The 25,938-nt window shown below is 46.9% G+C and overlaps 1 protein-coding gene and 1 pseudogene across 4 annotated transcripts in view; both read left to right on the top strand.

Annotated features, from left to right (window-relative positions):
• The window catches only part of ARMC9 (armadillo repeat containing 9), a 106,335-nt gene that overhangs the window by 13,090 nt on the left and 67,307 nt on the right, over positions 1-25,938 (top strand). For all 4 annotated transcript variants that reach the window (XM_087933707.1, XM_087933706.1, XM_087933709.1 and 1 more), the window contains exons 4-9: positions 2,611-2,778; positions 9,859-10,014; positions 10,412-10,504; positions 11,493-11,517; positions 14,694-14,851; positions 18,229-18,327. In XM_087933707.1, coding sequence (XP_087789833.1) covers positions 2,611-2,778; positions 9,859-10,014; positions 10,412-10,504; positions 11,493-11,517; positions 14,694-14,851; positions 18,229-18,327 — 699 coding nt within the window. The remainder of the gene's footprint in view (positions 1-2,610; positions 2,779-9,858; positions 10,015-10,411; positions 10,505-11,492; positions 11,518-14,693; positions 14,852-18,228; positions 18,328-25,938) is intronic.
• LOC113450481 (U6 spliceosomal RNA) lies at positions 12,126-12,191 on the top strand (annotated as a pseudogene).

Genomic DNA, 25,938 nt, shown 5'->3' with positions numbered 1-25,938 from the left:
ACCCCCTTACCTGTACTGGGCCTCCCAGTGGATTTTCGGCCTCCCAGAGGCTTGAGGAAAGCTTCCGCAGGCTGAAAAATAGGCCCATTTCGTCACTTCCGGTATTTCCGGAAATGCAGGAAGTGATGAAACAGACCTGTTTTGGGGCCTGCGAAGGCTGCAGAGGCTTTCCTCAAGCCTCTGGGAGGCAGAAAAAAGGCTTCAAACGGGCCGAAAATCAGCTGGGAGGTGCATGCCTACGTAGTGATGTAACTTTGCCAAGGGCTCACGTGTTTGCACAAATGGCTCTGCGTGCCACCTCTGGCAGGCGTGCCCTAGGTTCGCCATCACGGCCCTATGCCATGACTGTGTCGGGTTTTATCGTTTAAAAGTGAAACCTGGAGGCTGCCGTGGTTAACCTTTTTTACAAGGCATATATGTAGCCCTAAGTTATTTGCTGCGAGAGAAAAAAGTTATAGCATCATTCATTAAGGAACCATACTTGTGATAATTTCTGAAAATGGCACGAAGACGTCTCTACAAATATTATTTGACTAGCTCGATCCCCGTGCTTCGCTACGAAACTATGTGATCGGGCTTAGTGTTTTAGGGAGGGAAAAAAGGGGGGGGAATATAATAATAGAATATTTAGAACTTTAGGAAACAATGAATACATATTTCTTTTTTTTCTTTGATAGTATTTTGATAAAATTTTATTAAGATAGACTTGGTATGACTTTATGATTTGCTATAAAATCAATTAAGTAAACTATAGTTATCTCGTTAAAAGTATGAATCAATAAAATTATAGTCAAATGATTGTTTAATAATGATATCAGGCCATATAATTGTTGATTGATAATATGAGCTATTATGTAATATAACTACAATGGAGACTATGAAATAAATGGATGCACAAAAAAAAGTGGTAAACCAACCGATACACTGTCTGTAAACTTATGAAGGAAAGGATGATGTTTTTTAGTTTTATGTGTACTTGTTTGTTGTTAACATTAATAAAACTGTTTTCAAAAAAAAGGTGGGGGGGTGGAATTCTGCCTGCCTACCAGCATCCATCGGTATTCATCTGGCTAACGTCCTGTCAGTGTGTGAGAGAGTGGAGGGCTGTTTGGAAACTGAAACAGTATTTGCTGTGTGAGCAAGAAGGAGGCAGCAAGGAGCCTGGGCGTGGCTTAGCTCAACTGTTCTGTACTAAAGCTGCTTGGTGCTGCTGTGAAACTGAAACTAAAATTTTTCTCTGCTTGTGTTTTGCATTTGGAAGAGATTTCTTTTCTGATAGAGCCGGGGAGTAGAACTCCTTAGCATCAGAGCGTGTTAATAATAATAATATAGGAAATACTAATAGCTCTGATGGTCATTTGGAAAAAATCCTTTCTTAGTGAGCACCTAGGAGCCAAGAAGGACATAAGAGCCAAATTTCAAGTTTGTAGGCTTGACAGTTTTGGAGATTTTGTGATGATTTGTGAGTGGTCTTTCGCAGAGATAGATAGATAGAGAGATAGATAGATAGATAGATAGATAGATAGATAGATAGATAGATAGATAGATAGATAGATAGATAGATAGATAGATAGATGATAGATAGATGGATAGATTCATAGATATAGATAGATATAGATAGATAGATAGATAGATAGATAGATAGATAGATAGATAGATAGATAGATGTAAATAGATGATAGATATAAATAAATAGGTATAGGTAGATAGGTAGATAGATAGATATAGATAGATAGATAGATAGATAGATAGATGATAGATAGATAGATAGATAGATAGATAGATAGATAGATAGATAGATAGATAGGTAGATAGATGATAGATAAATAGATAGAGAGTTGGATAGATAGATAGATAGATAGATAGATAGATAGATAGATAGATAGATAGATAGATAGATAGATAGATATGCAGGGAGATAGATAGATAGATAGATAGAGAGAGAGAGAGAGAGAGAGAGATAAATAGATATAGAGATATAGAGAGATTAACAGATTCACTTCCCAATTTAATTCTGGAGACCCCTTGCATTCATTTTCTACAAAGTAAACCTGTTTTGTCTTTCTTCACCTTTATTGTCAATTCTTTATTTGGATCTATTGATTGAGGAGGCTGCTAATTAGCCTTGTTGGCTAAATGAAGCCCCCCCTATTCTAGGCACAGCGTCTCTCTCTGAAGCATCCCCTTAGGGGTACAAGCGGAAGGAGAATGCTGTCGCCTTTCTGCAGGTAGTCCTCAACTTACAATTGAGCCCCAAATTTCTCTCGCGAAGCGAGACATGGGTTAAGCGAGCTTTGCCCCATTTGACGACCTTTCTTGCCACCGTTGTTAAACGAAGCAGTGCAGGTGTTCAGTGAGTCGCACGATTGGAAATTGAATCTGGCTTCCCCATGCTTGTCAGAAGGTCATTAAAAAGTGATCCCGTGATCCCAGAGCGCTACAACCGTCATAAATATGAGTCAGTTCTCACAGGTGGTCGGAGAGGGGAGGAGTGAAGTTGCCAGGCACCTGCCTCGGAGTTCTTTTTGCGACGGGTTTATTACTTCGAATCCTGACACTTTCTTTATTTCTCTCTCTCTCTCTCTCTCTCTTTCTTTTTCTCTTTGGAAGGATCTGCTCATGTCCTTTAGTGACGGAGACCAGGACGTCTTCTTCGAACTGTGGGAAGAGCGCATCCCTCCCTCCATCCGAGAGCAAGAAGCCGTGGCTCAGAAGCTGGAGTTCTACCTTCACATCCACTTCGCCATCTACCCGCTGAAGCACGCCGTGGGGAAGCCCGTAAATGTCCTTCTCTAAATGATCATCTTCATTTAACGACCCCATAATCCCTTGCCGGGTGGAGTCTGGGCAACTGAATGGAGCTAGCGGAAGTGTTTGAGTGGCCGGATGCTCTTCCTGTTGCCAAGGGGGGGTTTTGTTCAGAGAGAGAAATATCTGCCTCTACCTAGGATTGAACTGACAGCCTCCTGATTGTGAGGTGAGAGCTCCCCCTCTAGGCCAATTGCACCACTCCAAATTGTCTTCTCTAAATCACCTGTCCTAAATTCTTTTGTTGAAAGGAGCAGCTAGGAATCGGTTTATGATGGTTCCGGTGTCCCTGGGGTCACGCGATCCCCTTTTGTGAGAAGCACTTCGGCACTGTGTGATTCGCTTAGCAAACTGCAGGGATCCACTTACAACGGCGGCAAGGAAGGTCGTAAAAAGGAGCAAGTTCGCCTAACAAGTGTTTCACGGTATTGGACTGAGTAGGTGGTCGTAAGTTGGGGACCACCTGTATTATCCTGAAAATTATCGGTAGTTCTCCACCGACGACCCAGAATTTCCGGTGCTAAGCAGGGAGAGTTATTACGTGCATTTCGCCCCACGGTACAATCTTTTTTTTTTTTTTTGCCACCGTTGTTAAGTGAATCCTTGCAGTTGTTCAGCGACTGACACCGCTGTAAGGCGAATCTGGCTTCCCCACGGGCTTTTGTTTGTCGGAAGGTCACGAAAGGGAATCAAGTGACCCCGGGACACTGGGACCGTCGTAAATCCGAGCCAGTTGCCAAGCCTCTGAATTTTGATGCACTGGGGAATGCTGCAACGGTCGTAAGAGTGAAAAACAGCCATAACTCCCTTTTTCAGGGCTGTTGCAGCATTTAATTGTCATTAAACAGATGATTGTAATTTGAGGACCAACCGTAACTGCTCCTTTTCCCAAGAAATGACAGCCAAACCCCTCCTCTCAAAATTAGGTGCTTGAAAAAGACTTTTATTGCCTTAAAATCTGTAGAGATTCTCAGCGTTCCAGGCCATGGTTGTCCCAAAGATGCCTTTTTCAGGAGGTGACTGGGCTTCCTTGTTTTTTCTCTGAAGACGTTTTGCTTCTCATCCAAGAAGCTTCTTCGGCTCTGACTGAATGGTGGGGAACAGAAGGATTTATATTCCTTGAAGAGAGCTGGTCATTTGCATCCTTCTAGAGTAGCGGTGTCAAACTCAATTTCATCAGGGCTATGGTTGACCTTGGGGGGCTGGGCAGGCATGGCTGACTGGGTGGGTGTGGCCAGCTTGACACCACTCACTGGGCGTGGCTGACTAAGTATCATGCCCCTGTAGGAATCTGAATCTGAGGAGGAAGGTGAACAGCTGACAGGAAGTGGGAGCGTAGCTCTGTTGGCTGTGGAGGAGGCTGGGGAAGGGCAAAGTCCAGCTGGGCAGAGCAGGGAAGAGGTAGAACAAGGGAGGGGGAATTCAGAGGAAGACCCAGGCCCATCCCCTCTTCATCCTAGGGCACGTAGGGAGGAACAGAGAAGGGAGCAACGTGGGTTGCCTGGCTTACGGGGGAGGAAAAGGCCCTGATTCCCTTCATTAGCCACAGCTGGGAAGGGAGTTTAAAAGAGGTGCATGCTGCGTGCGGCAGCTGCTGGGAGCAAACGTGAGTTTATCCTGTGTTGACTTTGCTTATCTGCGTTCCAACTCCCAACGGGGTTGATTTACTGCCGTTCCTTCACCTCTGGAATTCCTTCTCCTGCCCTGCCGGACTAGTTACCTCATTTTGCCTTGATTGGACTTACAGTTACAGTTTTTGTTGACCATGTTTTGGCCTTGAATCTCTGCAGCCAAAGCCTGTTCCTGGGAGAATTTTTTCTCCAGCCCGGAAGCTAACCAGGACATTGGGGGCAAATTGGAGCTGATAAAGGGACTCCTATGGGTCACCTGACTGTGTGGCCTTTGTGTCACGCCCCTTTGGGTCATCACACGAGGTGGGCACGGCCGGCTTGACGCCACTCCCCAAACTGCTGGCATGTTTCCTCTTCGCACCGGGGAGACCATGCCAAAGCGACGTAGGCCAGCCCCTTACATTGTCCAGGAGGGCCCCGTGGGCCGGTTCCGACCACATCACGGGCCCGGATTTGGTCCAAGGGCCTTGTGTTTGACAGCCCTGTTCTAGAGGGTCCTTGAGGCTGCCTGGAGGTTTACCTGGGTTCACCTGAGTGGCACTCCTGGTTTCCTGTAGCCTGCAATTTTTCTCTCTGGAAATCCACTCCTTACTCCCACACCGTTCGAAGGCTGTTCATCCCAAATTGTATAGCTAAAATCTGCGGAGATGCTCAGTCATCCAGGTCCCGGTTCTCCCAAAAGGGCTTTTTTCTTTCTTTTTTTTTCAGGAGGCACCTGGACTTTCTGGTTTGTTTTTTTTTCTCTTTTATTGCCTAGTGCCTCCATTCTAGCATGTGGGTCTATTTTTTTATTTTTATTTTATTTTAATTGCGAAGCTTTCTTTCCATCTCTCTGGCCCAAAGGCCTTAATGAAAGTTTGATTTGATTTGAGCACCGTTCCATCACGGCCTAGCCCAGAAGCCGGCCTTGCTTCGTCTTCCTCTCTACCATTCCCTTGGGTGCGCCGTCCTCTGTGTGCATCTCTTCCGACTAGGAAATGAGAAAGGTCTGTTTTCTGTTCAGCAGCTTATCGTTGTTCACAATTCACGTCCGGTTTCTTTAATTTCTTTCCACCGCTGCTCGCCTGCAAACTCGAGATGCTGAACTCTATTTCGATTTTAAGGCTGCCTGCTGGCGTGTGGGAGGCAATATGTCTTGATCCACAGCCATCGTTTGGTGCATTGGGGTATTATTATTATTATTATTATTTTTAAAGTACATGTAGCCCTCCCCTTAACAACAGTTCATTTAGTGACCGCTCAAAGTGAACAACAGCACCGGGGGAAAAAAAGGGACTTAGAATCGAATGAACAGAATAGAATTCAATTTTTGGCCAAGGGTGATTGGGCACACAAGGAATTTGACTTGGTGCAAATGCTCTCAGTGTCCATAAAAGAAAAGAGACATTCATCAAGAATCAGGAATCATCAGGTACAACACTTAAAGATAGTCATAGGGTACCATAAGCAATCAAATCATACTCGGAAACAGTCCAATAGGATATTGGAATAAAGAATAGAATAGAATTCTTTTATTGGCCAAGTGTGATTGGGCACACAAGGAATTTGACTTGGTGCAAATGCTCTCAGTGTCCATAAAAGAGACATTCATCAAGAGTCAGGAATCATCAGGTACAACACTTAAAGATAGTCATAGGGTATAATAAGCAATCAAATCATATTAAAATAAAATAAATCGTAAGAATACAAGCGACAAAGTTACAGTCATACCGTCACAAGTGGGAGGGGATGGGTGATAAGGAGTGATGAGAAGATTGATAGTAATAGTAGTACAGACTTTGTAAATAGTTGAACAGTGTTGAGGGAATTATTTGTTGGGCAGAGTGATGGAAAAAAACTGTCCTTGTGTCTAGTTGTTCTGGTGTGCAGTGCTCTATAGCGTCGATTTGAGGGTAGGAGTTGACACAGTTTATGTCGGGGACGTGAGGGGTCTGCAGATATTTTCTCAGCCCTCTTTGACTCGGGGTGCATGATCCAGGTCCTCCATGGAAGGCAGGTGGGTAGTAATTATTTTTTCTGCAGTCCTAATTCCTCTCTGGTGTCTGTGTCTGTCCTGTTGGGTTGCAGAACCCAACCAGACAGTTATAGAGGTGCAGATGACAGACTCCATCATTCCTTAGGATCGATTTTCACAGTCTTTACAGCATTCCCAGGGTCACATGATCAAAATTCACACGCTGGACAACTGGTTCATACTTTTGACCGTTGCTGTGTCTAGTCCAGGTATTAGGATGTTTTTGCTTCCAGGAAGCTTCCCTGGGGCCCAGGAAGGCAAAAAATGCAGCAGGGCGGGGCACCTTGCCTGGCCATCCGGCTGCTTCTTCCTGCTTCCTTCTTCTTGTTCTTTTGGCTGCATGCAAGGAAAGCAGCCAAAGTCTTTCTTTCTCTCCCCCAAACTCCGCCAGAAATGAGTCTTGGGGACCCTGCAAGGCCTCCTGCTCCAAGAGGCTGCAAAGACTCATTTCTGGCGGAGTTTGGGGGAGAGAAAGAAAGACTTTGGCGGCTTCTGCTGCTTTCCTTGCATGAAGCCAAAAGTCTCTCTCTCTCTCTTCCCCTGAGAACGGAGCTGGAGACGGTATCCTGCGATCCCAAATGAAGAACGATCGACCGGTAGGAAAAATGGGGTGGGGGATTTTTCCTGCAGACTTTTTTGGGGGGATTTTCCCAGGGTCTCTGTTCCGCGGGATTTAAAATTATCAATTTGGTGGTTCTCCGAGGTCCAAAAGGTTTGGGGACCCCTCTGCTTAGACCGCAAGGGAACTGGGCCTGCCTCGAACGAATGGGCAATTTTTCTTTTTTTTCTCCGTTGCCGGAGTGTCCTGGGAAGGTGTGATTTTTCTCACCGTTCCAGATTACATTGAAGGGAAGAAACAAAAGCTCTTAATGGGGTGGACTGGCACTCTGCCCACTTCCAAAGTTGCGGCAGGCTGGTTTAGCAATCGGATACCCGGGTAGCTCAGTTGGCTGTGTAAAGCTGTTTTCCTGGTGCCAGGAACTCCACCTGCAGGCTGCCTGCTTGATGGACGGAGGTGAGAATTGATGTTATCTCAAACAGGGCCAGTCTTGCTGGGTGGCCTGTCTCTCTTCTTCTTGGTCTCAGTCCCCGCTCAATTAAAACTGCGGGGCAAACATTTGACGTGGGCTTGGCCGGTGGCCTTTGTCCCAAATTGCAAGTTTTTACAAGGAGGGCAGAGTTAGAAGCAAACTTGGAGGCCTTTCAATCCAGCCACCTTCTCGGGCAGCCATCGGCTATCCAATCTTGAAAACCTCCCGTGTTGGAACAGCCACGGCTTCTATTGGTTTCATTGTTCTCACATTTAGGAAGTTTCTCCTAAGATATTGGAGGTGGTGACCCTTTGAGAGCTGTTATGCAACGAAATTTCATTTTAACGTATGCCGATTAGTGTACATTCAAAGAGACAATAAAGTTATTATTTCTTTCTGCCTGCCTGTCTATTGGTCCATTCATCCATCCATCCATCCATCCATCCTATTCCGTCTCATCTCATCGTCTCATCTAGAGTATCCGGATAGATAAATAGATAAATAGACAGACAGACAAACAGACAGACAGATAGATATAGATGGATGGATGGATGGATGGATGGATAGATAGATAGATAGATAGATAGAATGAGGAAGATGAAAGAGATACAGTGAGAAAGAGAGATGATAGATAGATTTGATAGATACAATGAAAAGATCTGTATCATCTCTGTATCTATCTGTATCATCTCTGTCTCTGTTGTGGTTTGCCGGCAGCAATCAGGAGGACATTCCCGAGAAGCCTGTGCTGGGTGTGAGTGAGAACAGGATGATTCATGGAAGAGCAGCACAGGTAACTTGGGAGTAAGAATGCTAATTAACAGCTCCTCCCTCTAGGGAATATAAGCCTGGTTTCAAATGGCTTTTGCCTTTGCAAAAGGCAAAAGTTCGAAGGAGTTAGTGTGAGGATTACAAACTCTGATCTATTGGACTAATTGGCTGCAAGCCATCTGTTATCTACAGAGAGGGTTATTTGTGGAATAAAGCCGTGAACGTTTCAGTTTTGGAGTTTATCTGTGTTTGTTTTTGGAAACTTCGGCTGGTTCAGAACACTCATCTATCTATCTCGTCTAGACAGATGAAACATGAGACAGATCTATATATAATCTAGATAGATAGATAGTCTAGACTGTAGATTATCTGGATATATGTATGTATGTATATGTATATATAGATGTATATATATTATCTCTGTCTCATGTCTAAACTAGATAGATAGATAGATAGATAGATAGATAGATAGATAGATAGATAGATAGATAGATATCAATCTATCTAATCTATATCTCGGTTGCTTCTGTCCTTGATTAGTTTCCATCTGTTGCTTCTTGTCCTACCTTCAGGTGCTTTGGAGAATAGCTTGACTGCCTCTTCTTTGGGGGAAGCCCCTGAGATATTGGAACAGTGCTATCATGTCACCCCTTGTTCTTCTTTTCATTAAACTAAACCTACCCAATCCCAGCAACTGTTCTTTGTATGTTTTATCCTCCAGTCCCCTAATCCAGTGGTCGCCAACCAGTGGGCCGGGTACCACTGGTGGTCTGCGAGAAAATTTTGGTGGTCCGCAATGTCACCCCCAAAGCACCCCCCCCCCAAAGCAATTAATCCAGGCTGCGCGGAAACATAAGGCTGTGCCGCCCATATGGCCCGCGGGAACACAAGGTTTGCGTCGCTTGCATTGCGAACAACACGAGGCAGTGAGGGGAGGGGGAAGGGACGGAGGGGGGAGCTTGCCCCACGTGCCTCGCCTGGCCACCGGGCTGCTTCTTTCTGCTTCTTTCTTCTCCTGCTTTTGGCTGCAGGCAAGGAAAGCAGCCAAAGTCTTTCTTTCTCTCCCCCAAACTCCTCCATAAACGAGTCTTTGGGACCCTGCAAGTCCTCCTGCTCCAAGAGGCTGCGCCGGCAAAGACTCATTTCTGGCGGAATTTGGGGGAGAAAAAGGAAGACTTCTGCGGCTTCTGCTGTTTTCCTTGCATGCAGCCAAAAGTCTCTCTCTCTCTCTCTCTCCCTGAGAACGGAGCTGGAGACGGTATCCTGCCATCCCAAATTAAAGAACGATCGATCGGTAGGAAATACGGAGTGCAGACTTTGGGGGGAATTTTCCGAGGGTCTCTGGTCCGTGGGATTTAACATGATGAGTTTGGGGGTCCCTGAGGTCCGAAAGGTTGGTGACCTCCCTGCCCTCATCCTCTCCGTTGCTCTTCTCTGTACTTTTTCCAGCGTCTCAACCTCAACCTATCGATAACGGGGCACCTGGAGGCTGAAGATCCGATGTTGAGTTTGAAGAGTGAATCCTTCCAGAACTCCATCAGTAAATGCTAAAAAATAGACCCCACTTGCCCTCCTCCTCACCCCTCTCTCTTTCTTTCCTCAGGATAAAGCAGCTCTGGACGAAAGGATTGCCTATTTCAAAACCTACCTGGAGACCAAAGGGGCAGCTTTGAGCCAGACCACGGAATTCCTCCCTTTTTACGCCCTGCCTTTCGTGCCCAACCCAACGATCCACCCCTCTTTCAAAGAGCTTTTCCGGGTACGTCCTTGATTTGACGAGGAACAGCGGCTCCTCGGTCTGGAACAAGGGATGCAACGTAACCAGCTTAGCCTAGGCCAGGTTGAATGCCGGTAGTCATCATCTTACAACCGTTCATTTAGCGAACCCTGACACCGCATCTGTCGGTTAATGAAAGAAAAGCTGTCGAAATAAACGAGCTTAAAATAAAGCCCATCTTCAAAGTCCATGATTGTATTTAACTCGCAGAAACCCCGCCGAGGTCTTCCGGCGCGTTTATAAATATTCCCCTGAATATTCTCTCTGAGCCAATGCCCTTCGTTTCTCAGAGTTTCGGTGGGTTGGCAGAGACGGCAGAAGTCACGAGCTCTGGGTGTTTGGTAACAATTCTCACCGGTGGGTGTGTTTGTTTTTCCAGGATTCTTGGGAATCGGATTTAAAAACGAGGCTGGAAGAATTCCTCTCTGCGACGCTCAAGGCCAGCGACAGCCCGAGGCTTCTGACCTTATATGTATCCTTTAGAGAACGGCTCCCGAGACGGGACTCTTTTTTTTTTCAGACTGAAAACTCAGTAGAGGAATTCCAGTTGAGATAACGGGATGTTAGTGTACGATATAAAGTGGGGGGAAATACGTTTTCTCAGGCTGAGAATAATGAGAGCCTTTAGCGGCCTCTAGTGGCGTTTCTAAGTCTTATTTATTTGATTTATTTGATTTCTCAATCGCTTATAAGATGATAGATATAAGTATAAACAGAATACAGGAAGTAGGTACGAATAAATGGGGACAATAGGACAGGGACGGGAGGCACGATGGTGCACTTATGCACGCCCCTTACAGACCTCTTAGGAATGGGAATTCTCTCCTTTCCTTTCCTTTCCTTTCCTTTCCTTTCCTTTCCTTTCCTTTCCTTTCCTTTCCTTTCCTTTCCTTTCCTTTCCTTTCCTTTCCTTTCCTTTCCTTTCCTTTCTCCCTTCCCTTCCCTTCCCTTCCCTCTAAACCTTACTCCCAAGTCGCCCCTTTTGTCTCAGCTGCTCTCGCCTTCTGGCAGCTCTGCGCAAGCACGCACTGGGAACAGGCTCCCTCTGCTCCTCTGCCTCGCTGCTGCCAGATTCTGGAGGCTCCGGAGTCAACACATACCTCCCAGAGGGCCGTGGCCCCATCTCTGTATCGGATGCAGGACCCTCATCCGAGTCCTCCCCAGATTCCTAGACTGGCCCATGTTCCTCCCCGCTGTCTGACTCTCCTGCCGCCTCTGCAGGCTGCCGGCAGACCACAACACCGACTAGGGAACGTCATCAGTGCTAGAAAGGGAGGAGGGTTTGTGAAGAGGAGGAGGAAGAGGACTGTGGGGTTCCTGGTGGGCTCAGGAATTCTGGGAGTTGAAGTCCACAGGTCAGGAAAGGGGCCCCAGCAGCCCATCCCTGCTCCACAAGCAGCCGTGTGACGATCCTTCATCAAAAGCCCATTTTCCTTAGCTCTCTTCCTCTCCCAACGCAGAAAGAAAACACGCAATGCAGCCAAGGTATTTAAATCTGTACTAACTTGACGAAGAATTTGGGGACTTCTCCGCTATCCGTCGCACAGGCGGTCCTCAACCTACGACCACAGTTAAGCCCCAGATTTAGGGGGCTGTGTGAGAAATGCCTGAAGTGAATGTTTTGCCTTCTTTTAAGGACTTTTCTCAGCCACGTTTGTTAAGGGATTCGCTGCTGTTCCAAAATGAGTGACTTCCCCATTGACTCGGCTTGTCAGAGGGTCGCCAGAGGGGATCAGGGACTCCATCAGTCATAAATGTGAGTCAGCTGTCGGCCGTCTTTTCAGAGCGTTTGGCAGTGTGACTACCTTTTATGAGATAACCCAGGAGCAACGCACAACACGCACAGACTTAGACATCAACAGCGCGGTTTAATATACAACGGGTATATACGGTTAATATACACGCGGCGGCAAAATACCTTTACAAGCAAGCTTTCCTTCCTCCTAACACACGGAGAGCTTCCGCACTGAACACGGGTCACAAGGAAAGAGAACCGCTCCCTCAAATGGCTGCCTTTTATATACACCCCTCTTAAGGGGAACTTTACTCTCCAGCCTTACTCCAGCTTTACTCCTTACTCCAGCTTTACTCTCTCGCTTCGGCAGCACATATACTAAAATTGGAACGATACAGAGAAGATTAGCATGGCCCCTGCGCAATTTCTAAATCTTAATACCTTAACACGCCTGAATATAAATCATGTGACCATGGGGAGGCCACCATGGTCATAAGTGTGAAAAACGGTCCCTGTGAACCCGTTGTAAGTCGAGGGCTACCTGTAGCCCTCCAGATGAGAGAGTATATAGGAGGTCCTCGATTTACAACCATAATGGAGCCTTTCCATCATGATCATAAACCGTGATGGCTGTAAAATGGGTCAGTAATGTGACTGACCTCATTTTACAACCTCTGTGGGTATGCGCGCGCGCACACACACAACGGTCGTTAAGTGGCACCAACTTCCGATTCTGTTTTGGTAAACCAGACAGTTTAGTTTATTGTCGTTGCAGCTCGTACAACGAAATCGAACACCGTCTTCAGTGCACATCATGACCAGGAAAATAAACACAAACACACATCCTTCACCCTCTACACATTGAACCGAAAACTCCCGACAACACACCAACACTGCACTATACGGCAGAATTCAAAAGAGCTCCTGCCCTGGGATAGAAGCTGTTTTCCAGCCTATTTGTCCTTGTTTTTATTATTATCCTGTACCGTCTGCCAGGTGGTCATAGTTGAAAAAAAGGGGTTCCCAGGATGAGATGGATCTTTGAGGATGTTTTGGACTTTCTTAAGGTAGCAGGAGCTCTAAAGCTCTTCCAAAGATGGGAGAAGGCAACCCGTGATCCTCTGGGCAATGACGTTCACCCTCTGGAGTGCTGTCCTATCTGCCCCTGTGCGATTGGCAAACCATCCAGAGATGTCGTAAGTTAAGATACTCTCTATGGTGCAGCGGTAGAAGGTCCCCAGCAGTTTTCCATCCAGTTGTTTGTTTCCTGAGGCATCTCAGGTGGTATAATCTCTGCTGGGCCCTTTTGACCAGGGCTGCAATGTGAGCCCCCCCAGGTCAGGTCCTCTTTTATGATGGTGACACCCAAAAACTTAAAACTGGCCACTTGCTCCCCTCGGTCTCCCTGGATAAACAAGGGCTTGAGGTCTGATCTGTTCCTTCTATATAGTCCACTATAAGCTCCTTGGTCTTATTGGGGTTGAGGACCAAGTTATTGTCTCCACACCACGAAAGCAACTGTTGGTCCACCTCATCTCTGTAGGCAGACTCACACACACACACACACACACACACAGCGGAGATGAGGCTTATTGTTATAGAAACGGCTTGTACATGCTGTTGTGTCAAAGCAAAAAGTTGTGATTGTAATGTTACTTTCTCCTGTGCTAAAGAGAGTCGGAAGTTGGCAGCGATTGTTAAGTGAACACTGCGGTTGTGATACAAATCAAAGACTTGCTGTGGGTGCAGTTATACTCCAAAACAGAAATATAGCCCTTGACTTCGTTTAGTGACCGCTCAGAATCACAACATCCACCGAAAAAGGTGACCGATGGCTTTGTTCACACGTAACGGCCGTTGAAGCATTCTCCAGGGTCGCAGGATCAAAATTCAGACACTTGGCCACTGACTCATATTTATGATTCCCTTTTGCGACCTTCTGACAAGCAAAGCCAGTGGGGAAGCCGGATTCATTAACAACAGAGTTACTCGCTGAAGAACTGCGGCGATTCGCTTAACAAACGTGGCCAGAATGGGTTGTAAAACGGGGCAAAACTCACTCGAAAAGGATCTGGCTTAGCGACAGAAATCTTGGGCTTCATTTTGGTCGTAAGTCACGGACTCTCCATAGAGAGTCTCCCGCAGACTCCATTGACGCTGGCAGAGGGCTATGAAAACACACTAAAAACAAAACAAAAGGCAGAAATGTTTTCCCTTTTGCATTTGAGCGTGCAAGAAGGGGCAGGAAAGGAGAAAGGGAAAGAGGGAAGAGAAAGAAGAAAAGATGGGAAGAGAGCAAGGAAGGAAAAAAAAAAAAAAGAGGGTAAGGAAGAAGAAAGGAGAAGAGGGAAGGAAAAAGGGAGGAAGGGAGGAGAGAGGGAGGAAGGAAGGAAGGAAGGAAGGAAGGAAGGAAGGAAGGAAGGAAGGAAGGAAGGAAGATTATAATGAGAGTGAGGGAGGGTCTGAGCAAAGTCCTGCCTTAGCACCTGGCCACCACAGGTACCCCGACAAGAGTGATGTCGAGCTGGCCACACCCAGTAGGACCCTTCCCCCCCTGGACCCTCTTGAGGTCAAATGCAATCCTGATGCGGCCGTCAATGAAGTCAAGTTTTATAACCCACCTGCTCTATAGTAATGCTACTACCTGACATCCATATATCATGGTACATTTTTAAAAAAAAAATAATTTTGCAAAAAAATAAATTGAGATCATCAGCCTCTCTAGAGTCCAACAAAAGTCTTTGTTGCTAAGGTTTTGTTTTTTTTTTTTGATCTAACTTTAAACCACAGAGAAAAACAGAGTTTTTGGAACAAACCGGGAACTATTCGGCAGCAGCAGTTCTTATTATATCACTACAACTGTGTGTGTGTGTCTCTCTCTCTCTTTTTTTTTTCTTTTTTTGCTCCTTCCTCCCACACTTTGCAGAAACGTTGCAGCAACTCCACCAACAGCTGGTAGAATCCGAACGCAAAACCATGACCTACCTCAAGCGTTTCAACAAAATTCAGGCCGATTATCACAACCTCATTGGCGTCACGGCTGAGCTGGTGGATTCTCTGGAGGCCACTGTGAATGGCAAGATGGTAAGGGCGTCCCTGGAGCAGGAACGGGGTGTCTCGGGCCCGTGGAGGTCAAAAAAGTCAAGAGCCAAAGCCCCATCCCTTTTTTTTTGCACGGGTCGCATGTCAACCCTGAAGCTGACCTGACCGAAGCCATTTTGGACGCTTCAGTGTTGCCACGCTGAAGCTGAGGGAGAAGGAGGGGGAATTTGAGATAGTTGAGACTTTGTAGTCAAAACAAAATACTTTCTCTTGGGAACCAAGGACATCCTCATCCTGATCGGAGGGAGGAGAAGTGGTGTTACCAGACTGTTCTGATCCAGCTCCCCAAATATATCCTCTGAACTCAAAAGATTCCTTTATTAGGAGCGTCCCGGCAAAAAGTTTCTCTCTCAACACAGGCTTACAAATCCGTCCGGGAGAGGAATAGTTGTGTGCCACATCTATTCATCTCCACCCCCTGCCTTTAACTCCAGAGCCACGGTGGGGCTTTGCTAGCAGCAGTGGCTCTTCCGTCCCGAGGACCGGCCCATAGATCTCCACTGCTCTCCTCTCCTCTGCCTTCTGAGCATCCGCATATCAGGCACTGGACCCAGCTGTTCCTCCTCTTCCTCATCAGCCACCTCCAGACTATTGACTCTCCATCTGAGGGCTGATGGACGGCCCAGGCTCCATCTCCCTCCCTCTCTCTCTCTCTCTCTCTCTCTCTCTCCCTCTCTCTCTCCCTCTCTAGCTTTTTTTTTTTACCACTGGTTTGGCCGAGTTGGGTTTCATCAGATCTGTGCATTGGTCGAAAATGTGAAAAAATGTCATGTCACTTTATTCTGTACCATTGTAACTCCAAGCAGTCACTAAATGAAAGGACTAGCTGTAATTTACTTTATACTTCTGCAGGGAAGGTAGCAAGTGCACTAATATATACATACTCTGTGTGTGTGTGTGTGTGTCTGTCTGTCTGTCTGTCTGTCTGTCTGCCTGCCTGCCTGCCTGTCTGTCTGTCTCTGTCTGTCTGTCTGTATCTATCCTCCATCCTCTGTCTGTATATCTATCTATCTTTATCTATATCTATCTACCTACCTACCTACCCTATCTATCTATCTATCTATCTATCTATCTATCTATCTATCTATCTATCTATCTATCTATCTATCCATCTATATCTATCCATCTATCTATCTGTCTGTCTGTCTGTCTTATATCTATCTATTTATCTATCTGTCTGTCTATCTATCTATCTATCTATCTATCTTTATATCTATCTATCCATCTATCTATCTATCTATCTATCTATCTATCTATCTATCTATCTATCTATCTATCTATCTATCTATCTCTATCTATCTATCTGTCTGTCTGTCTGTCTCTATCTATCTATCTGTCTCTCTTTCTATCTATCTATCTATCTATCTATCTATCTATCTATTTCTATCTATCTGTCTGTCTGTCTGTCTGTCTGTCTATCTATCTCTCTATCTATCTATCTATCTATCTATCTATCTATCTATCCATCCATCCATCTATCTTTATATCTATCTTTATATCTATCTTTCTTTCTTTCTTTCTTTCTATCTATCTATCTATCTATCTATCTATCTATCTATCTATCTATCTATCTATCTATCTATCCATCCATCCATCTATCCATCTATCTATCTTTATCTTTCTCTCTCTATTTCTCTCTATTTCTATCTAATCTGTCTGTCTATCTATCTGTCTGTCTATCTATTTCTGTCTAAGTAAGCACATTCTTGTAATTTTCTCCATTTTAATGTTTTTTTTACCTTTTAAGGCCTAACATCTTAATGTTTTTAAGATGTGAGGCATTAAAATCATTTTATGATCTTCTAATCATTTTATGCTGATACAGGTGGGCCTCAACTTGCAACAGTTTGTTTACTAACTGTTCAAAGTTACAAAGGCACCGAACAAAGTGACTTACGGCCATTTTTCACACTTATGACAATTGCAGCATCCCCATGGCCATGTGATCAAAATTCAGATATTTGGGGACTCATTTTATGACGGTCGCAGAGTCCTGAGGTCTCGCGATCCCCTTTTACGACCTTCTGACAAGCAAAGTCAATAGGGAAGTTAGGTTCACTTAATGACCGTGTTGCTAATTTAACGACAGCAGTGACACACTTAACAACGGTGGCAAGAAGGGTCGTAAAATGGGGAAAAGTTCACGTAATAAACGTCTCACTTAGCAGTGTAAATGTTGGGCTCCATTGTGGTCGTACGTCAAGGACTGCCTGTATTTCTGACACCGCAGGTCTTCCCGGAGCCGCTTGATAGTGAGATGGGTAACATATAAAACTAAGAAATAAAAACAAACAAATAAGTCGGTGTAACTACAACTCTGATCCTATTGTCCCCATTTCCCTTTTAATTCGGCCTGAAAATCCGCACTTTGAGGGATGGACCATTTAAGTTCTTCCCCCTCACCAGGAGGGGTCACTATCGAGTTGACTATCAAGATGACTCTCACCAAGTTCAGAGAGATTTGAAAATAGACTACAGGAAGACCTCAACTTGCGACCGCAATTGAGCCGTTAAATGGATGTTCCTAAGCGAGTTTTGCCCCGTTTGACGACTTTCCTTGCCACATTGGTTAAGTGAATTGCCGGCGTTGATAAATGAGTTGTTAAGTGAATCCAGCTTCTCCATTGACTTTGCTTGGTTAGGAGGTCGCAAAGGGTGGTTCGCTGAACAAGAAGGGTCGTAAAACGGGGCAAAGCTTGCTTAACAAATGTCTCGCTTAACCCCAGAAATGATGGGCTCCCGTGTGATCGTAAGTCGAGGACTACCTGTATTTCCTAGCTCCTTCACTGAGATGCCCTGAGCCAGTGGCGGCTAACCTTTTGGGGGCTCCTATGCCAAAAATGGTGTGTGTGCTTGCGCGTGCACGTGCCAGAGTCCAGAAGCAATGCTCCCCCCCCATACCCCCTGCTCATGCACGCGCAATCCCTCCTGGCTGCCCCCTTTCCTGCACTGTACCGCTTTTCAGCCCGTTGAGCCTTTTCCGCCCCATTCTGAGAAGTTAGAATGGCCCCTCATCCTTCCGGAGACAAGTGATGAAATGGGCCTATTATTCACCCTGCCAAGCCTGCAGAGGCTTTCCACAAGCCTCTGGGAAGCTGAAAAAGCCTCAAACAGGCCGAAAATCAGCTGGGAAGCGTGTGCATGCGCAGTGAGGTAAGTTTGCCTGCGGCTCGCGTGCCGGCACAAATGGCTCTGCGTTGAGCAGTTCCAACTTAGCTGTTTTCCTCCTCGATCAGTGGAAAGGCTTGCAGTTGGCCTTCTCGACAGCTCCACCAAACCTGTTCATCCTTCCAGTTGTGTTTTTAAAGGGAAACTAATTCTAACTTTCCTTTTTTGGGGGGGTTTCATGCTTTTCTCAGATCACCCCGGAAGACCTGCAAAGTGTCTGCATGCGCCTCTTTAGCAATCAGATGAAGCAAAGCGTCCCACACAGCATAGACTTCACCAGGCCCGGAACTGTAAGTATGATTGTGACTTTCTTTGCGGAGGCTACCTGTGTCGTGTTTCTGTGCGTTTTGAGCTGGAGGTTCCCCGCATTGTGTTCCTCGCGCAAGTTAGGCCCGGAGCACCTGAGATTGCTCACGCAAGTGAGGCCAAGATCGCTTGCGCAAATGAGACCCAGCGCGCCAGCGATGCTCGCGTAAGTAGGAAGCGAGCCCCCTGCAATGCTCGGGTGAGAGCGGCCATGACTGCTCGTGCAAATGGGACTGTGGGTGCAGGGGTATGATTCAAAAATCCCCACAACTAGTTCTCTGTCCGGTTGCTGGATGGGCGTGGCCATGGCGGGCGTCGCCTGCCAGTACTTCCAGGAGGGCCGTTTTTCACCTTTCCCAGAGTCCGGAGGCTTCCCTCGGGCTTCTTGGAGGGGGAAAATGGCCTCCCCCACACTCCGGAAACTGGAAACAAGCCCATTTCTGGACTTCAGGAACGTCCAGTTTGGGCCCTGTGAGCCTCCACACGGGCCCTGTGCTTACCTGCATCCAAAATGGGCCGTATGGAGAGTCCTGGGAGGGGTGGGCGGAGCCAGCTGGTCGGTTCAGCTACTGGTTCAGCAAACCAGATGTAAATTTAACATCCGGTTCGCCCAAACTGGCTCCAACTGGTTGAATCCCACCCCTGATCTCACCTGGAAAACCAACACAACCCAGGTGGCCAGAAAGGCCCAGCTGAGACTCCATTTCTTCAGGATCTTGCGAAAGAGTAAAGTGGAACCACCACTGATGGCTTCCTTTTACCAGTCCACTATAGAAAGCATCCTCACACATTGCATGTCGGTTGTGGTATGCCGGCTCGACAGCCGCGAATAGAAAGACACCACAGAGGTCAGCACAAAACATTGTGGGCTGTTCCCTGATACCACTAGAGGACCTCGCTAGGGCTCGCTGCCTGAGATGAGTGAGGAAAATTCTCAGGGACGACTCGCACCCGGGTCACCATTTCTTCGCTCTCCTGCCATCGGGTAGGAGATAAGGTGGCCTAAGTGTAGGGCTTTACTTTTCTCTACATTGAATTTCATTTTGTTAGATAGGGCCCAGGGTTCAAGTCTGCCAAGATCCATCTGGATCTTGAGTCTATCTTCTTAGGTGTTAGCTATTCCTGCCAGCTTAGTATCATCTTAGTAAATTTGATAAGTTCCCCTTCTATTCCCTCATCTATGTCGTTCATGAAGATATTGAAGAGTCCTGGGCCTAAGACAGAACCTTGTGGCACCCCACCGCTTACTTCCCTCCATGTAGACTTAGACCCATTAAGGACTACTCGTTGAGTACGGTTTGCATTTCTATAAAAACAAACCTAAAATCCAAAATCAGCATTCCTCTTTCCTTTTTTCACCTCAAGCACAAAATCCAGAAACTGTTTTCAAGTAGACACAAAAAATAATCCCCCCTCCCTTGTGATCAAAGCAAATCCTTCCACCATCTCTGCTAACTCGACTTTTGCAACCATTCATCCCTTGTGGGAATCACGATTCAACCTTTCGACCTGCCCACAGATGTTCCTCAGTGTTCAGCACAGAACCTTTCAACACTTCAGTGAAACGCCATCTCCTCTGCGGAATTCCAAAATGCTGGCTTTTGTCGACTTTTATCTACTTTCTTTACACCCTACAGTGCGATTCTTTGTTCCTATTTTATACTCGGAGACCAAGATTGCACAGGGTGTGGCTTGGCCAAGGCCACCTATTTTAGATTTATGGCTCCCAGCCAGCTTTGGCAATCCGGCGGAAACAGCCGGATAGGTGTAAATGCAGAGAGAGAACAGTGGCTTTCGTGGTTTTGAGAGCAGAGTTTCAACGGGAATTTAAATCCGACGTACCAGAAGTTTTATCTTGGATAATTTGGGGTGGAAGGACCAGTTGCTCACCTGAGAGAGAGAGAGAGAGAGAGATACAATAGAAGAAATCCATTTTCTAGTACCGCTCGGCAAAGCCTTAGTAAGACCAATCTTGGAATACCGCATCCAGTTTTGGTCACCACAGCGTTAAAAAAGATGTTGAGACTCTAGAAAGAGAGCCGCAAAAATGGTTAGAGGGTTGGAGGATTAAACATATGAAGAATGGTTGCAGGAATTGGGAATGACTAGTTTAATGAAAGGAAGGACCAGGGGTGACATGATAGCAGCCTTCCAATAGTTGAGGGCCTGCCCCAAAGAAGAGGAAGCGGGTCAAGCTCTTCTCCAAAGCCCCTGAAGGCAGGACGAGAAGCAACGGATGGAAACTAACGGAGGATAGAAGCAACCTGGAATGAAGGAGAAACTTCCTAAGAGCGAGGACAATTAACCAGTGGAACTACTTGCCACCAGAAGTTGCGGGTGCTCCAGCACTGTAGGTTTTTAAGAAGAGACTGGGCAACCATTTGTCTGGAATGGCATATGGTCTCTCGTTCGAACAAGGGGTTCGGCTAGAAGACCTCCGAGATCCCTTCCAACTCTATTATTCCAGGGTCTAAATCCAGCCTTTGTGTCTGAAAGGACACAAGCTTGAGGGTTAAAGTCTTGGTTGTCTTACCTGGGAATTGGAATTCCAGAAGCGAAGATGTGAAGGGATGTGAGTTCAGGGTATGAATTTAAGCTTAGATATGTGCTTTAGGTTAACGTGAAAGACTGTTTTTTTTTTTAAAGCAGAACAGGCTATTTTTACAGGGTTTTTTTTCCCCAACATCTGTTTGAACTTTTCATACGTTCTGATAGATGACAGAACGATTGGAATGTGCGTCTGTTCAGTTTAAGGAACGGAGGCAGCTTGGTCTAGTGGTTAAGGTCCTGGTGTGGAAACCTGTAGATGGTGAGTTCTAGTTCTGCCTTTGGCAGGAAAACTGGCTTGGGGGACTTTAGACCAGTCACCAGGAGACTGGGAGACACAAAAGCCAGCTGGGTAACTGTAGGCCAATCACCAGGAGACTGGGAGTTCTAGTCCTGCATTAGACACAAAAGCCAGCTGGGTAACTGTAGGCCAGTCACCAGGAGACTGGGAGTTCTAGTCCTGCATTAGACACAAAAGCCAGCTGGGTAACTGTAGGCCAGTCACCAGGAGACTGGGAGTTCTAGTCCTGCATTAGACACAAAAGCCAGCTGGGTAACTGTAGGCCAGTCACCAGGAGACTGGGAGTTCTAGTCCTGCATTAGACACAAAAGCCAGCTGGGTAACTGTAGACCAATCACCAGGAGACTGGGAGTTCTAGTCCTGTGTTAGACACAAAAGTCAGCTGGGTAACTGTAGGCCAGTCACCAGGAGACTGGGAGTTCTAGTCCTGCGTTAGACACAAAAGTCAGCTGGGTAACTGTAGGCCAGTCACCAGGAGACTGGGAGTTCTAGTCCTGCGTTAGACACAAAAGCCAGCTGGGTAACTGTAGGCCAGTCACCAGGAGACTGGGAGTTCTAGTCCTGCTTAGACACAAAAGCCAGCTGGGTAACTGTAGGCCAATCACCAGGAGACTGGGAGTTCTAGTCCTGTGTTAGACACAAAAGTCAGCTGGGTAACTGTAGGCCAGTCACCAGGAGACTGGGAGTTCTAGTCCTGCATTAGACACAAAAGCCAGCTGGGTAACTGTAGGCCAATCACCAGGAGACTGGGAGTTCTAGTCCTGCGTTAGACACAAAAGTCAGCTGGGTAACTGTAGGCCAGTCACCAGGAGACTGGGAGTTCTAGTCCTGCGTTAGACACAAAAGCCAGCTGGGTAACTGTAGGCCAGTCACCAGGAGACTGGGAGTTCTAGTCCTGCATTAGACACGAAAGCCGGCTGGGTAACTGTAGGCCAGTCACCAGGAGACTGGGAGTTCTAGTCCTGCGTTAGACACAAAAGTCAGCTGGGTAACTGTAGGCCAGTCACCAGGAGACTGGGAGTTCTAGTCCTGCATTAGACACAAAAGCCAGCTGGGTAACTGTAGGCCAATCACCAGGAGACTGGGAGTTCTAGTCCTGCGTTAGACACAAAAGTCAGCTGGGTAACTGTAGGCCAGTCACCAGGAGACTGGGAGTTCTAGTCCTGCGTTAGACACAAAAGCCAGCTGGGTAACTGTAGGCCAGTCACCAGGAGACTGGGAGTTCTAGTCCTGCATTAGACACAAAGCCGGCTGGGTAACTGTAGCCAGTCACCAGGAGACTGGGAGTTCTAGTCCTGCGTTAGACACAAAAGTCAGCTGGGTAACTGTAGGCCAGTCACCAGGAGACTGGGAGTTCTAGTCCTGCGTTAGACATGAAAGCCACTGGGTAACTGTAGGCCAGTCACCAGGAGACTGGGAGTTCTAGTCCTGCGTTAGACATGAAAGCCAGCTGGGTAACTGTAAGCCAGTCACCAGGAGACTGGGAGTTCTAGTCCTGCGTTAGACATGAAAGCCACTGGGTAACTGTAGGCCAGTCACCAGGAGACTGGGAGTTCTAGTTCCCTTTTTCCCGAAGTGTTTCTGGCTTGCAACAAACCACACAGGAAGTAGGGATTGGTGTGACCACAGAAGCCGCCCCCTTTAACGCCCTCCATCTTCAGTTAACACAAGACCTGCTCCACAGCGAACACTTGGATTTAGGGTACATGGGCCATGTCTCAGAGACCGCGAATTTCTGAGCCCTCCCAGAGCTCAGGCCTACAAGATGGCTCCCCTCAGCGCCACAAACTGGGAAGACTCCCACAGCTGCTCAGCCCTGACCTTTGTTCAGCCGTGATTAATTTGCTTCTCTAAATTGTGAAGTACTAATTTATTAACTTGTTAATCCCATGGCTTTTTTCATTAATGTGCCGTACGTATAGGTGTGGGCGGGCAGGCGCACATAAGTATGCGCTATGCAGAGATGTAGTTGCAGAGATGAAAAGGAAGAAGAAGATGGCACTGGTGATATGATGAGGCAGGAAAGGCAGCTGGGTGACTTTGGGTCAGTCCCTCTCCGTCCAGCCCACCTCACAGGGTTGTTGTTGGGGGAAAGAAGAGGAGGGAGGAGTATTAGATACCTTCGACACCTTGAGTTGTTTATAAAAATAAAGGGAAGGAGGGAGGGAGGGAGGGAGGAAGGAAGGAGAGAGGGAAGGGGAAGGGGGAGGTAGAAAGGAGGAAGGAAGGAAAGAAAGAGGGAAGGGGGAAGGAAGGAAAGAGGGAAGGGGAAAGGAAGGAGAGAAAGGGAAGGAAAGAATGGGAAAAGGGGGAAGGAGGGAAGGAAAGAAATAAAGGGGAAGGGGAAAGGGAGGGGGAATGAAAGAAAGAGAAAGGGGAAGGAAGGGAGGAAGGGAGAGGGAAGGGGAAGGGGGAGGTAGAAAGGAGGAAGGAAGGAAAGAAAGAGGGAAGGGGAAGGAAGGAAAGAGGGAAGGGGAAAGGAAGGAGAGAAAGGGAAGGAAAGAATGGGAAAAGGGGGAAGGAGGGAAGGAAGGAAATAAAGGGGAAGGGGAAAGGGAGGGGGGAATGAAAGAAAGAGAAAGGGGGAAGGAAGGAAGGAAGGAAGGAAAGGAAGGAAGGAAGGAAGGAAACGTGGAAGGAGGAAGGAAAGGAAAGAAAGAAGAAAAGGGAAGGAGGGAAGGAAGGAAATAAAGGGAAAGGGAGAAGGAAAGAAAAGGAAGGAAGGAAGGAAGGAAGGAAGGAAGCTAGGAAGGAAGGAGGAAAAGAAGGAAGGGGGAAGGAAGCTAGGAAGGAAGGAAAGAAGGAGGAAAGGAAGGAAGAAAGGCAGGAAGGAAGGAAAGAAGGAGGAAAGGAAGGAAGGAAGGAAGGAAGGAAGGAAGGAAGGAAGGAAGGAAGGAAGGAAGGAAGGAAGGAAGGAGCGAGCTAGGAAGAGACCTGGCCCAAAGAATCCCTAAGATTTGGATACAACTGAATGGATAACATCATCATCAACAACAAGAAAATTATAACGATGTTCTTCATTAGCTGGTCAATCTTGGCAGGTTCTCGTAAACCAGGGGTCTTCAAACTTGGCTAGTTTAACACTTGTGGGCTTCAACTCCCAGAATTCCTCCTCCTCCTGTCACGTTAGCTCAGGAATTCTGGGAGTTGAAGTCCCCAAGTCTTCAACATGCCAAGTTTGAAGAACACTGTCGTAAACCCTCGGCCCATGAACCCCTCTCCCCGATGAGAAAACCCACATAATACCATTTAATGGAGCAGAAGCGAGACAGGCAGACCCCACCTGCTGTGGCAAATGACAACCGTAACTCTGATTCAGTCTCTTGAGACCGTCGCAACTCCGAGCCAGGAAGCCCACAGGATCGGTGTCACCTTTGAGTTCAGGGATAGCAGAGGATAAAAACTGGTGTGCAGCCCCATACTGGATTTGGCGCAGGTGCGTCTAAGAGAGCAGGTTAATCTTGGACAGTGTCGGCTGCAAGGCACCAGGACAACACAGGTAGCTGGATAAAATGGTAGGTTTATTGCTGCTCACCTATTAACAGGAAACTTGAAGGTAGCCCTCCACTTACGGCCGTAATGGAATCCAAAACGTTTGTTGCTAAGCAAGACCGTCGTTAAAGTGAGTTTTTAGCCCATTTTAACACCTTTTCTTTCACAATTGGCAAGTGAACCGCTGCAGCTGTTAAATTAACACCAGTGTTCAGTGGATCTGGATTATGACTGGTTGTCACACTTTCTGGCCATTGCAGCATCCCCACCGCCACGTGATCGAAACTTTGTGTGCTCGGCACCCAAATGTTTGCAGCGTCCCAGGGTCTCAATTGGGATTCAATTCAGCTGTTCTGACCAAGGCTTCCAAGACCGTCATTACGCACATGCTTATTTCAAAAAGAAGTCTGGTTTTATTGCAACGCTGGGAATGATTTTCATTCCCAGCCAGGAATGAATCTCAAACAGCCCCTCGAGATAAGCACCCACCTTTCATTTCTGGGAAGTGCTGCCAACAACAGAAGTGTCAAATGAACTAGGAAAAAAAAAACACGAACCAAAGTACAAAGAGCTTCAAGAATGAATCTGAACTGAACGGACGACTTTGCTTCCTACAAAGGTTTTGTCATCTTGGTCTGACTTTTATCCCTTATGGGAGGGGCAATCATCTCCCAGTCTTACTCCCGAGTTTCCCCTTTTGTTTCAGCTACTTTCGCCTTCTAGCAGCTCTGTGCGCACGCACGCTGGGAACAGGCTCCCCTTGTTCCTTTTCCTTGCCGCCGCCAGACTCCAGAGGCTCCAGAGTCCGCATCCCACTCCCAGATGGTCCAGGCCCCATCCCCAGACTCCCGGACTGTCCCACGTTCTTCCTCACGGTCCGATTCGGCTGCCATCTGCACAGGCTGCCAACGAACCACAACATCAGCAACCTTCCCAGAGAGTTTTTATCACGAGCAACATCAGCGGGGCAAGCCAGTTTTGCTTAACGACCGCGTGATTTCAACTTAACAATGGTAGCGATTTGCTTAACAACACTGGGCGAAGCAGGTTGCCAAGTAGGGCACCGCTCGGTGAACAACGGCCCTGCTTAACAGTGGAGATTTTGAGCTCCGTTGTAGCCGTTCAGTGCTGAAGTACCTGTACAGGTTAGCTTTTAAGTTCCCAGGAAGAACATTGTGTCGTTAACTCAGTGGAAGGGGAGGAAAGCTAGCAGCTCTGTTTGAACAGGCGACCTGCAGCTGCTGACTTCAGAGTC

This window comes from Pseudonaja textilis, chromosome 4 (assembly GCF_049901715.1).
Source record: "Pseudonaja textilis isolate UNSWEBS1 chromosome 4, rPseTex1.2, whole genome shotgun sequence".
Classification (NCBI taxonomy): domain Eukaryota; kingdom Metazoa; phylum Chordata; class Lepidosauria; order Squamata; family Elapidae; genus Pseudonaja; species Pseudonaja textilis.
Note: the sequence above shows the minus strand (reverse complement) of the source record. Positions and strands in the feature narration are given on the sequence as shown.